The sequence below is a fragment of the Bombus affinis genome, chromosome 3, assembly GCF_024516045.1.
Source record: "Bombus affinis isolate iyBomAffi1 chromosome 3, iyBomAffi1.2, whole genome shotgun sequence".
Taxonomy (NCBI): domain Eukaryota; kingdom Metazoa; phylum Arthropoda; class Insecta; order Hymenoptera; family Apidae; genus Bombus; species Bombus affinis.
The window spans coordinates 6,905,301-6,919,950 of record NC_066346.1 but is presented as its reverse complement, the minus strand read 5'-3'; the positions used below and the strand labels follow the sequence as shown (position 1 = coordinate 6,919,950).

General features: G+C 32.3%; 1 protein-coding gene across 37 annotated transcripts in view; it reads left to right on the top strand.

Moving 5' to 3' along the window:
* The window catches only part of LOC126914137 (ankyrin-3-like), a 93,515-nt gene that overhangs the window by 23,582 nt on the left and 55,283 nt on the right, over positions 1–14,650 (top strand). For 36 of the 37 annotated variants that reach the window (XR_007709582.1, XR_007709581.1, XR_007709580.1 and 33 more), the window contains exons 3-18: positions 5,622–5,723; positions 6,342–6,474; positions 7,222–7,385; positions 7,925–8,080; positions 8,213–8,341; positions 8,736–8,933; positions 9,018–9,314; positions 9,535–9,732; positions 9,923–10,069; positions 10,159–10,308; positions 10,431–10,571; positions 10,658–10,813; positions 10,888–10,986; positions 11,344–11,541; positions 11,619–11,802; positions 14,015–14,119. Coding sequence is in view for 33 of the 37 variants with exons in the window: in XM_050717648.1 (XP_050573605.1) it covers positions 5,622–5,723; positions 6,342–6,474; positions 7,222–7,385; positions 7,925–8,080; positions 8,213–8,341; positions 8,736–8,933; positions 9,018–9,314; positions 9,535–9,732; positions 9,923–10,069; positions 10,159–10,308; positions 10,431–10,571; positions 10,658–10,813; positions 10,888–10,986; positions 11,344–11,541; positions 11,619–11,802; positions 14,015–14,119 (2,557 nt within the window). In the remaining 4 variants the exon portion in view is untranslated. The remainder of the gene's footprint in view (positions 1–5,621; positions 5,724–6,341; positions 6,475–7,221; positions 7,386–7,924; positions 8,081–8,212; positions 8,342–8,735; positions 8,934–9,017; positions 9,315–9,534; positions 9,733–9,922; positions 10,070–10,158; positions 10,309–10,430; positions 10,572–10,657; positions 10,814–10,887; positions 10,987–11,343; positions 11,542–11,618; positions 11,803–14,014; positions 14,120–14,650) is intronic. The other variant, XM_050717633.1, reaches the window with a different exon arrangement.

The following is a 14,650-nucleotide window of genomic DNA, read 5'->3' as shown; positions in this document are numbered from 1 at the left end:
AAAGAGTAAAGTCACGCGTATAAGTAATTGTCTAATTACCAGAGGCGGTGCGTCAATTGAAATTATGGAGCAGGTTGTATTCAAAGCTAATCTGTTTGTAATATTCGGAGACATCCGCGCATACTTTAGCATCTAATCTGTTAATAATGTATACATATGTACCGACTTAAATGTCTAAAGAAACCCAGTGGCTAATAATAGATGATGAAGTCAGGGTCGCGAATATGCAATATGAACCGGCTCTGTGATTATTCGGCGTCAACCTGTATTTCCGGTTGTCTGGTCGCAATGTGAACCCGAAGCGGTCATTCGTACGCACTCTGTGTCTATAGGAGTGCGTTTGGTGCATGGCATAGCTATAGTTAGCTTGGTACGTAGCCAGAAATTGCAGGAAGACGCATAGCTATTACACTTGCTATCATTATACACTTCGAAACGTCGAAGTCTAACAGTGCAAGAATCTTGATTATGTTAACGTAAAAGCGTAAATCACTGTGCAATATTGTTAAACTGTTACATTATATGTTATTACAACGGTAACATAGCGCGATCTCTCTATATGCTATTATTGTTTCTCAGTCGTTCAATTTCATAGTCAAGCAGGTAACATAAGCTATAACTTATAACTTGTAAGTTTTTACCATGACACGCTTCCCTAATATTAAAAAAAAAAGAGAGAAAAATTAAGTTTCTCGTAATAACAAATTCAAAGGTTCATCTTACGAAAGATAACAATAAATCGGCTTATATCACCGTAATTCTCAATTATTTAATTCGTTATAACGAGTTCGATTAATTCGAGTTATATCAATAATTCTTCGCAAGATTTTTTTATTCTGCGTCATATATGTATTCGTATAAGCGCGACTGAAAGAAAAAGTCAGACATTAATACCTTGGTGTCTGTAACTTTGTTTGAAACTAAAGCATTGAAACTCTCCCGCGTTAGAAACTTCTCCATGAGTTGTTATTTAAAAAAACCAGTTCTCAACAAACTTATCAATATTCTCTGGCTATTAGCTTTTGTTGAAATTTCTATCAGTATAAGTAACTGTTTTGTATAAAAGTAACACCGTATTCTATCAACTAGTTTTGCTTTTAACCTTCGATATTAGTGTATAAAAGTAACATAAATTGTACCGAACTTGATAATGTAGCTTAAACGACGCTATTCGTTTTCAATTTGTGGTGTTCTTTCGTCTTCCCTTAAAGGGTTGTAGAAGCCCTTAAAGCGTCCCAAGCCAGACAATGACCGAGGCTATCTACTCACCTGGGTGTAAGTCATTAGTTACCATAGTTTTCTTAGAGCGAACCAACTACTTCCTGTGTCTTAACACAGGTTTTTGCTCAATTTTGTTCCGTATACAGGCATATATAGGTATCCTAAATCGTGCATAACAGTATGGTAAACACTGCTATAATTTTTGTAGATAGAGTACAGATCTAAGAAGAAATTAAAACAGATAATGGTTTTAATTAAACAGTAGAAATATTTATTCAAGTAAAATACGTGACTATACAGTAGGATCAATTGTATTAATCCTTCTTAGTACTCTTAGTATAATTTTTTTCATATTGTAGGTATTTAAAAATTCTGAAAAAATTCAGAGTTACATTATTATTGATATTTCGACTTCTTTATCTAATAGGTTTTCAAGTTACAGGCTATTTATTATAATAATCAAAATTTGAGTGACGATATTCATATATTGTTGTTATAGTACACAGAATAAACAGAAGAATTGAGATAGAAAGAGGTAGAAAGATAAGATAGTATAATACAACAGAAGCTATATGAGCAATTGAATTTTATGTGAAATAGTTAGTTTTCAAGTTTATTTACAGTGCAACTTGTTTATCATTGTCTGAGATTCTTTAGAGAAATATGTCTTAATTAACTTTTTAAACCAACTGGCTGGAAAATTGATTAAATATTGACTTCAAATATAACTCCTATCCTTGTGGCTTTCAGAAATTTTTTGTATACATATATGTTAAATGATATGTTGTATTTGACGTCTTCTTTTCACTGTTATTTTCAAAACAAGCTATGTGGACAATGCACTTCTTCTTGTGCAAACGAAGGTATCCAATCAACGTGGACCATTTAAGGAAAACTATGTCGAGTCAGTTGCATACACCTGTAAATAGAAACCAACCCTTGTAGTCGTGATAGTTGATTTAAAAAAGGAAAGTAAACTGACAACCGGTACTGTGTATTTCAAGATTAAAAGAAAGTCTTTTTAATATTCATCAGATATTAAATCGTTATTTATAGCATTTGTAATACCTACATATCATGAATATGAATAATATAAAATACGTTCAATAATAATTATTCTCTGATGTTATGCTCAGATTTAAATACAGATAATTCTAGCCATTTATATGACTGTGATCGATTAAATTGCATTACATGGATACCTGTATCAGTCACATGTTCAAAGCTAATTTATATGAGATGAGATCTCGATACAGATGAAATTACGGTATTTTCTCATTACAAGTGAAATATAATTTGATACAATCTCTCTGAGCATAAAAGTTTTAATGTCCTTTTTGTAAATATTTAAACCATATGGCTATAATATTTATCATGAATCTATTCTACTCAGGTAGAATTTAATCATCCTCAACGTGAGTCGCAACCCCTAAGGTACTACAAAGTGTTTTCTAAGAACCATAAAGTATTCCCTCGTGGGTTGCCGCTGTTATCTACATTTACATTTATTTTATACATCTTATAATAGGAAGACGTTTCATATCAAATATTATCCTAATTATATCTCGAATATTTATACAAATTTATATTTTTATGGACGCAATTAAAGAAATAGAGCGTCAATAGAAATTCGTTTTATCTAGTAAAAATTGTAATGGATACTATGAATATTTTATGTATCTTTCTACATTGTATGTATCCTGTGCGTTTTTGCATGTTTAAATTTCGCATAGATGCATAAAAACCCGCACTTTCATCATTAAATTACGATAAATTTTGATATTTACTCACTGCAGTATGTCTACGTTGCAATACTTAATCAATACTTCTAATACTGATTTTTGGTAAACTAAAGAATACCATTTAAACTTATATTCTATTAAAAATATCTTTTTGTGTAAATTTGAGGAGATTATTTGACAATTGTAAAACGGGGTCACACACGACTTGGAAATGGTTGGGAAACGTTGATCTACGTTAATAATTTATCGACACGTTTGGATAACGAGCGCCAATTTAAGAATTACGCGAGTCTACGATGAACGTTTCCACGGCAAAGCAAAGAGTAATGAGTGCAGTGACCGGCGTTCGTCTCGGACCTTCGTCGTTGTACCATGGAAGATGCAGCATACCTTGAAAAAAAAAGAAATGAGATGGGGCAGGTAGTTTAAGACAGTGAAAGAAGATGGGAGAGACAGACATAGAAGGGACTATCCACGTGTCGGAGTAACGGTTCGCTGAATTATTTAAAGCATGACGGAGGACTTTGCAAGCGCAGGAGGTTCTTTACACCCGACTTGCATACAAGATACCGGTTGATTTAAGTACACCGTAGATCTGTCACGAGATATAAGTACATATGCATATCGAGAAATTACACGCATTCGTAATGCAATTTAAATGTCCTCGAATATTTGACCACTTTGCATACAGCCCCGAATTACCAGGTTTATGAACAAATTCCAAGATATTCGGGCTTGAAGATCAACTTAAATCAAGGCGTTTCTCCATATTCGATGCATTAAAATATAAATGTTTTATTCTTTTGATGGAATTTTGTATTTTATTTCGATAGTGCGAATCTTTTTTTTATAAAATCTGAGACAATTTTAGATCATAGGAAATCAATGAATAAAAATATAGGACGTGTAAATACCAAAATGAAGATAATAATGTACAAACACTTTATACATACGTTGCTTATCAGTTACGTATTATTGAGTAAGAAAAATAATAACAAAATATTGTGTTATAGATATTCTAAATAATACTTTAATTGAAATTTGTAGAATACATTCGAGTAAAATAAACAGTATAATGTCTTATTATAAATTTCTTTTAACATTATCAACACAGTCTTTTTTTAATGTTAGTTTAAATTAATTCGACGTTAAATTTGTAACATTTAAATCGTTTATGTAATTCTATTGATTAATTTCGGCTGTTGATGCTGGACTTGTAAGTAACAACGGTACCTATGTTTCTGCGTTCGTAAATTAAAGATTGAAAATTTACTCGTCACATTTATTTAAATGCACGAAGAAATACGCCGGAGACAGCTGAATCTGAAAAAAATCCTTGTCTCGCGTTCCCTTGAACTGCAACAATATCCCTAGCCAGACGTATTTATTCTGCTGGTTGGTGCGTAGGCCGAAGAAGAAGCGATATATTGCAACTTATAAAACCAGTTGCAAGTCGTGAGTCGTGAACGAGGCGCGCTCGTCCCCGGCGAAGAATCAAATGGGCCAAGCATGACGATGGGAAGAGAGAGAAAGATTGAACGAAAAATAGGGTGAAGGCGAACGCAGTAAAAAGAGGGAAAAGGAGACGGTTGTCGTATCTCGTTCGCGCAGACAGCACGGCGCGGACACCCCACGTTCTACATTAATTACTTATCCGCAATATGATTCGGGATAAACGGCGTAATATGGCGCACCTACTTTGTCAGCCTCTTACTAATTACGATAAGTTGAAACGCGTATGGATTTAATAGATTAATAGCGACTATGTGGTAGTTGCTATTATTCCCTTCCTTTTTTCTATGAATCAAATTTCATCACTTAGAAGTAATTTTCCTAAACTTGGTGAAATATTTAATCAATGTGTTTTATAGATGGTTACCCATTTTTAATTAGTAGACCGCCGATGTTTATGAAAATTCCAGTATCTAATATAATAGTATGTAATATTTTTATGAATATAATTAAAAAAAAAAGGATGCAAATAAAAATTTGTTTCGTTTACTGTATAAATATTGAAACGGATATTTTACTTTAAATATTTTATACAGTTTCGCATGTGCGGTGGTTACAGAAAGTATTTGCATGTACTACATACTTTCATCTTTTAATAAAACGACTTTTTATCAGGTTTTACATTCCATTCACTTATTCGCTCTAATATGGCTACGTTGGATTATTCTGTTAGCAGTTGTATCCGATGATACTTAACTGTTAGGAATGCTTTTTTGCGCAACTGTGAGAAAGAGTTTGTAGGTTATTCTATAATTTACAAAAAAGAAGGTTGCGAATTGTAAAAGATTTGAGAACGCTATTTCATCTATTTCAGCTATATATGAAAAATGATATCTAGTTGGCCAATTATCTGTTCAGCGATACGTTAAGAGATCTGTAACAAGTGTCCACTTACATTCATGTACTTTTTGCTCGGTTGAGCATATCTGATTGGTGTAGGACAAAACAACCGCAAAGAAGAACGTGACGAATGATTAAACACGCGCGTAATACTTGACCGCGAAAGAAAGTATCCAAACAATCCAAGCAGAGTTACGTTATTAATTATTCAGTAGTCGGCGTGTTCGTATTCCAACGTATTCCTTGCTATTTTACTCACGATGCAGTTTTTTATTACTACAACGTTTTCTTCTTTTGGTATTTCAGAGCGACCCTAGTACGGCATTTCTTCGTGCGGCTCGCGCAGGGCAGCTGGAAAAGGTTTTGGAGTACTTGGAATCGGGAGTGGACATTAATGCTTCAAATGCTGTAAGCATAGTTTTCTCTTATTATTTTACGTGATTCTCTGATTTATGAAAATCGCCAAATACGGATAAAATATTGGCAGTAACGCGGTCCCCGAATTTTTCATTTTTTTTTTTTTTTTGCTTCAGTTTTAGCCGAAGAAAAGGCTTTTAACCCTTAGAGAGTATCATGGATGAAAACGTCATGCGAATTTTGTTTCAATATTACCGCTCCATGACATTTGTAAACTTTGCAAACGATAACTTTTTTGTTTTTTATTTAACATTGAATAATAATAAAACATTTATGAAAATAATAAAAAAACAAAGCATTTATGTACAATAATAAAACATTTCCTTGACTCTATTGATATTTAGTAAATGAAAAAATATATTTATATCGGTGTGCATTCATGATAACGTAAACGTGATTGATTTTCTTTAACGACAGATTTTACGGATTAATATTTTATGAAAATATTTAGCATGAAATTCATATTTTTCTTAAATTCAAACGAAACCTTTACCTCTAAAAGCATATAATTTGCGTCCAAACGATGCAGGAGGATTTTCATTGTTGGAAGATAGATTTAATATAGAGAACTTAATGGGCTGAGAATGTACGAGGACCTATTAATTACAGAATGGCTTAAACGCTTTACATCTGGCAGCTAAAGATGGACATTTGGAAATCGTCAGAGAACTTCTTAACCGTGGAGCAGTGGTCGATGCTGCTACCAAAAAGGGAAATACGGCATTACATATTGCTTCTCTTGGTAAGTAGAAGCATTACCATTCTTATCATTTACGTATTTTTTAAGGACGAAGGAGTTATTGCGATCGAATATATGTTTCCAGTTATTTAACACTTTCACTATTGGTTTCTTTAGTGTAATACTAGCTTTCCAGTATAACTTTATAGCATAACTTTAATTGCTTAGTATTCAGCGTATATTCTATCTTCGACTATTACTTATGAGAAATATATAGTCTATTTCTATATATAGATAGTGAAATAAGTCCAATTTTTAAAATTTTTATGTTACCTGATGGCTAAAACAGGTTTAACGCAATATGACATAATTGAAAAAGAGAAAAACCGGTTAAGTTCAAAGATATAAGCCTTTCGAAAGCACGTCGAAAAATTCAAAGATTTCATTCGTTCGTATAATTATAATAATATTATAATAATCAACATATTTAAGAAGATGGTAATAATTTTTTTACTAAAGATACATATTCAATACCAAAATCAATGAGGCAATTTTGTTGTAAAGTAAGATCGGCCAACAACACGATATTTTATTTTACAAATAAAATTGCTACAAAAAGCGAAAATTTTGACTTATCAATGATTTTCATTAATATTAATACAAATATGCTAAAATTGGCAAATACATGTTTTTCTCTTTTCTAGTTACAAAGTGTTCCAAGCTTTTTTTTTTTTTTGTAAAAAGTAGTGTATTCAACATAATATACGTGGGATGAGCATTCCGAGTTGAAATTAATATCTCTTTACATAGCTGGACAGGAGGAGGTGGTACAATTGCTGGTACAACGAGGTGCTTCTGTGAATGCACAATCGCAAAATGGGTTCACACCACTGTATATGGCCGCACAGGAAAATCATGATTCTGTAGTCAAGTTCCTTCTGAGTAAAGGTGCCAATCAAACATTGGCTACTGAGGTATGTAAACAAGCTTGATATCGTTAATTAAACATTTTATGAATTGAGGTTTGCATTTATTACTAGACTGTAGATCTTTACGCATTTATGAAAAATTTAAATATACAGAAATGAAGGGAATGTGCAAGGAAAAGTATTTCTATTTGTTTTACACATTTTTCACGTTTTTCCTTTCCTTACAATATTTGCCATACTTTGCAAATATTATATAAATATTTCATAATCAACCACTTTCATCTCCTTTGCTATCTTTTTCGAATAGCTTTACATATTCGCATAATTCAGTTGCACTGCAGGATTATCCTTTAACGTCTCAACTATTTTCCTCTTCGGATCTGGCTTCCTATTATATTATTACAATAAAACATAAATTTGTATTTTAATTCTGTTGATACGTCACAGTATCACAATATATTCTAATATATTATATATGTACATATTTAAGAACTTTTTATATCGTATTTAATGGAATGTAAAAATTATGTAGATTTTTAATTAGTACGTATAACATGAATCTAATATACTCTTTGTGTTTGTAGGATGGCTTCACCCCATTAGCAGTAGCGATGCAACAGGGTCACGATAAGGTAGTAGCAGTTCTGTTGGAAAATGACACTCGTGGTAAAGTTCGATTGCCTGCCCTCCACATTGCTGCCAAGAAAGACGATTGCAAAGCAGCTGCCCTACTTTTACAAGTATGTTGCAATAGTTTGTCGTTGAAGCCCTATATCCCTATATATATATATATATTCAATCCGATGTGATCGGTATGCGAAAAGGAATCGATTCAATGTCCATAAATTTATAATTCTTTATTTTTATTTCAGAACGATCACAATCCCGACGTAACATCGAAGAGCGGTTTTACACCGCTTCACATTGCTGCTCATTATGGTAACGATCGAATTGCCTCCTTGCTTTACGACAGAGGAGCAAACGTAAATTTTGCGGCGAAGGTGAGGAATTTCTAAGTAACTTGGACTGTAATTTTGTATACGATAAATGTAGACCGGATTACATAGTACGACTTTGATGAGTAATTTGCGGATATGGCCATGTGATTGAGAACTGTGCGGAAGATATCAAATATTTATGTTAGAGTATCAATTACGAGTGAGATATGATTGTAAAAATATATGTGGTATTTGCGATAATGGGTTCACGTATGGTGATTTAGCTGCACGTGATAGAAATAGATAGAAAATATAAAAAATGTCCTTATAGAAACGTGACAACGTTTTGCGAACGTAATGTTTATTTACCTATTTATAACTACATCATCCACTTGTCTAGTTTATTGTGTGTTCTGAATAATCGCTAAGTATATATAACTATTTTTCTATCTTGCAGCATAATATTACGCCGATGCACGTTGCAGCAAAATGGGGAAAAATAAAAATGGTGAATCTTCTTATGAGCAAGGGAGCAAATATCGAAGCGAAAACGAGAGATGGCCTTACGCCGCTTCACTGCGCCGCACGATCTGGTCATCACGAAGTTGTTGACATTTTAATCGAGAAAGGGGCACCAATTGGTTCAAAGACGAAGGTAAGCGTTTTCTTGAAGAATACTTTTGGTACAAGGTAAGAGGTTTTCTGACTGAATTAGTTGCGGCTTGTTTTCTGTTGACAGAATGGTCTTGCGCCGTTGCACATGGCTTCTCAAGGAGACCACGTTGACGCTGCGAGGATATTATTGTATCATCGAGCACCCGTGGACGAAGTGACGGTAGATTACTTGACGGCGCTACACGTGGCAGCTCATTGCGGACACGTACGAGTGGCTAAGCTTCTACTCGATAGAAATGCTGATCCAAACGCACGAGCTCTAAACGGCTTTACTCCACTCCATATTGCTTGCAAGAAGAACAGACTGAAGGTCGTTGAGCTCCTCTTAAAGCACAAAGCTAGCATCGAAGCCACTACAGAGGTATTATTTCCATTTGCATATCAGTTCAATAGTTTAACTTCTTTAGTTTAATACCTTACATCATAGGTATACATCATAGTTACTATAGTATCAATTATATTTGCCTCTAATTAGAAACGGAAATTATTAGAGACAATCGATACGTTATACCGATATGATAATAAAAGAAGATTATTATTATGATTTTTTTTAGTAATAATAGATTCATTTTATTGCTTAGTCTGGATTGACGCCTCTACATGTAGCAAGCTTCATGGGGTGCATGAATATAGTGATTTATTTACTGCAACACGCAGCTAGTCCCGATATACCGACAGTAAGAGGCGAAACGCCTTTGCATTTAGCTGCCAGAGCAAATCAGACTGATATTATCAGGATACTTCTTAGAAATGGTGCCCAAGTTGACGCCAGAGCAAGGGTAAAGAAAAAGAATTCAGTATTAGTAAATTTTGATTTTAATATTCATGTTATAGTGACAAAAATATTAATTCTACGTCAATTTTCTTATTCCATCCTATAATTGATTTTTTATTTGAATATTAGAAATTTGTAAATACTTAGTAAATTTAATTGCGTCATAGTAGATTTGAAAGATATAAATATTGCAGGAAGAACAAACTCCGCTTCATGTTGCTTCTCGATTGGGTAATGTTGATATCGTGATGTTATTACTTCAACACGGTGCCGATGTAGATGCTACTACAAAAGATTTATATACACCACTTCATATTGCTGCTAAAGAAGGCCAAGAAGAGGTAAAATTTTAAATATATGTATATCATATTTAATCATTTATCAATAATTATAACTAAGTTTAATTTATATACTTATTGTTCTATGACAGGTTGCATCCGTTTTGTTAGAAAACAGTGCATCGCTTACCGCGACGACCAAAAAGGGATTTACTCCTTTACATTTGGCAGCTAAGTATGGTAACATGAATGTAGCGAGATTATTGTTGCAGAAGAATGCACCAGTTGATGCTCAAGGAAAGGTTAGAACTGTTATAAATGTTATTACCTCTATTGCCATCTATTTATTTTTTTAAATAAAATATCGTTATCAATGTCAAATATGATTTTTATGTCAAACACTAATTTCTTTGTTTAATCGTAGAATGGAGTGACTCCACTTCATGTGGCATCTCACTATGATCATCAAAACGTAGCATTACTTCTACTTGATAAGGGTGCATCACCTCACGCTATGGCTAAAAATGGCCATACACCATTACATATTGCTGCACGTAAGAATCAGGTAAATAACTTAAAAGATACAAATAAATTAAATTTTGTAATATATCCTTTATAATAATCTAAACATAATTTTTGGGCTTGATGTAGATGGATATTGCAACTACTTTATTGGAATACGGAGCAAAAGCAAATGCAGAATCAAAAGCAGGATTTACGCCGCTACATTTGAGTGCACAAGAAGGCCACACCGATATGTCAACGCTGCTTATTGAGCACAAAGCAGATACAAATCACAAGGCAAAGGTAGTATAAATTTCGACAATTTATTATATTTATGACATCTGATTTCATTGTTTAATAATTATTTCTCTCCCTAGAATGGTCTCACGCCGCTTCACTTGTGCGCACAAGAAGACAAAGTTAATGTTGCCTCTATTCTCGTTAAAAATGGTGCTCAAATTGATGCTAAAACAAAGGTATGATATATTATGGAAATTGTAATATTTTGTTTTGTTTAGAAATATTATTAATTAAATATGTGTATTACAAAAAATTAGAAATATAAAAAATAAATTTTAGTGCGACAACATTGTTAAATTAGCTACAATTTATTAGCTACACATTAGGTATAATCTGAGAAATAAATTCAATTTATATGAACTTTATTGTCTTAAAGCTATACTCACGTACTTTGGTATATAATTTTATTTGTTTGATTCACATTTAACAATTTTTTGCTTTAGAATAACGAAATATAATAATCCGAAAATTCTCATTATTGAAATTCTTTAAAAATATTTTTTGATTAAGAAAGACGTTTGTTTGTGTTATAGGCTGGTTATACTCCGCTACACGTGGCAGCTCATTTTGGTCAAGCAGCGATGGTACGATTCCTTTTACGATCTGGAGCAGTTGTTGACAGTAGCACGAATGCTGGATATACTCCATTGCATCAAGCTGCCCAACAGGGTCATACGTTAGTGATTAATTTACTGCTGGAGGGTAAAGCAAAACCGAACACTACTACTAATGTATGTCAAGTTCATGAAAAACTTGTTTTCGTATTTTATTTAATTGTTCTAATTATATAACGTTCTATCTCCTACAGAATGGACAAACAGCTTTAGATATTGCACAAAAACTTGGTTACATTAGCGTCATCGAGACATTGAAGGTAGTTACAGAAACCGTCATTACAACGACTCATACAGTTACTATTGAAGAAAAATACAGAGTACAAGCTCCTGAATCAATGCAAGAGACGTTTATGAGCGATAGCGAAGACGAAGGGGGTAAGTGTTTGTGTTTAATATTTCCTATTCTATAATATCTCAGATATTGTTCTAATGATAAATATATTTTGTGTAGTTTTGCAAAATTTATTAAGTATCTAAATACGAACACAAAAAATATTGAAGTAACATTAACTAACAAACTACATCTTTAAATTGGCTAAATCAGCATATTTTTGTATTATATAACAATAAGATAAATTTTAATCTATCATTCTAATTTGTTTGTTTCCAATCTGATCTGCTATCATTTTCTAGAATATTATTTTACTAGAATATCGCATAGTAATCGATAATATAATAATCAGTAGGTATTTGCTAATATGTTTGTAATATATGTAGGTCTGCTTCTGTAATCTTGCTTTTTTATAGATGTGACAGCTTATATAGTGCGGCTTATATATAGCAAAATATTACATACATCCTCGTTTGTAGTAATTATTGCACAACATAAGTGCAAATTTATTGCATGGAATTATGCTTTTAGGCATTAAATATTTACATAAAATAATAGATATATAATTAATTCAACTATTTTTATTAGGGAAAGATTATAATAACCTGTATTATATTATTTTACAAATCTGAAATTTTAGGTCAAATTAACGTAACGTGATTTATAATGATATACAAGAATAAGTTTCTTCTACTATTATATTTTTTATACAATACGTTTGGTATATAACAATAACAAATTTTGTGATATAACTTTATCGTGAACTTATATACATATTTCGATAGCATTTTATGGTAGATTTGTTCTTCCATATATATTATATTGGCTGTAAACTGCAGTTCATCATACATAATTAAAAAATAACTTGCACTAGGAGATATAAAATGTTACAAAGATACACACACGCAGAGGGCGTATTGAAATGGCACTTTTTGTTTTCGTTTAGTTACATTACAACAATAGTTCACTCTAAACATGCATGTAATTATTTAACGCATGATAATATACAAATGTATGAACTTTAGCATGTACACTATGAATCCTATAATAATTTTCCTTAATACAAATTAGCAAGATTCTATTTAAAGAGGAATCACAAATACACAACCATTTTAGATTAGTAAAGACATTGATAACCATATTATGTATGTATTAGACATTTATGGATTAGATGATAAACATGTACCATTTACGATGAATTTTCTTTAATAGAAAAGATAGAAATGTTTATAAAAAGCTATAATTATTGACTTTATATTTCTGAAATAAAGTCAGGGAGCTATATGGAAATATTATTTGCTTTTTCTGTTGCGTTTATGTTACATTCAGTTTCGCAAGAGCATGTATTTAGCATACGTTCACTGGGTTGTTGCTATCTTTGAAGAAAATATTTAACTTTCCTAAATAGACGCGTAGTCTTTAGTCGTATAAATAAAGGTTAGTAATTAATTAAATACCTGTCGAGTATTTGTTATGGAATCTCATAGATTGTAAATATTTTCAATTCTAGTAAAATTTTCACGTTAATGTCGCATTTGCCTTACACAGGTAATACTATTTTTATTAGAATCCGTGAGTACCAATTTGGAATCTATTCTACGATAAAAGATTATTGTTCGAAAATAGTAGTATCATCATACATAGTCTATTCTCGGTTAAATTATATTAAACAAAGCTATAGTTATCTGTGTAAGATTTAATATACATAGTAAGTAGTTAACAGCAACATGCTTTAGACTAAATTCTCTTCCTTTTTAACAATTTATGTAAACTTAATCATAACAAACAATAGATCTAACAGGTTTGCTTGTTTGCTTAATTAAAATTTACAATTACATATCTGTTTTACACTAATAAACATGAAGTACAAATATAGAATAAAAATTGCTATTCGCTAATCTCTATCAAATTCTAATTACAAATTATATCAAATTAGTTTCAATCGTATTATTTCTTATTTAATATTCGATTAAATTTTTATTTTCCTACGTATAAAGAGAGTAGAAAAAAAAATTTATATGCATTTCTTTTTAAATAGCTGAAACGTTGAACGTTGAATATCTTATCAAGTACGTGAGTTAATAAAAATGTTGAAGTCGAAGCAAACGAACAAACTACGCTCGCGGTAGGTCTATCTCCTGCTACGTAAAGTCAGCTATTTAACAACCCAGTGATAGCGAAATTTAGAAACAGTGTTTATGGTGCGAAATTAGCGTTTTGATAAAAAATGACCTTACTCGACGGCGTACAATGTAGGTGGTGATGAAATCGGCATGGCAGCCATGAATGTGTACGGGCAGCCTCCACACGCGCAACACGTGTACCTTCCTTCTTACTACCGGGGCCAAATGACCTATACCCGTAAGTTGTCTGTACTCTGTTTCTGTCACTCTTTCACATATCACACGTGCGCGCAACATACTGTATTTATACATACATATATACATACATACATATATTAGCACATGGGTACGTAAATTAATCTCGCGTAGTACGCGCGCATTGGATCATTCATATTTTGTCGATTTCACTTACGTAATCGTAACAGTATTTTTTACTTTCATGCCAGCTATTAAATGGCCCATGCATTTACATTTTAAATATTCACTAATTCTTGGTCAAGTCTGCTTAACATTAAATTCTTAACTCTTTTTTCCTTACTTTCGTGTTGCAACAGTTACAAAATTTTCGATCTATTGCGATACCATTGGTTTTTATGAACGAAAATGAGCTGAACGAGAGATTCGCGTTCCATTCGAGATCCACTTTCAGTTCGTTCTATTGTAATTCTTCTTTTCTATTTTCATTCGTGGAAACATAAATACAGAGACATGCACAGACATATACCTATCCTTAAACCGTTATTTGTTCACACTCTGTTTCGTTTACCTT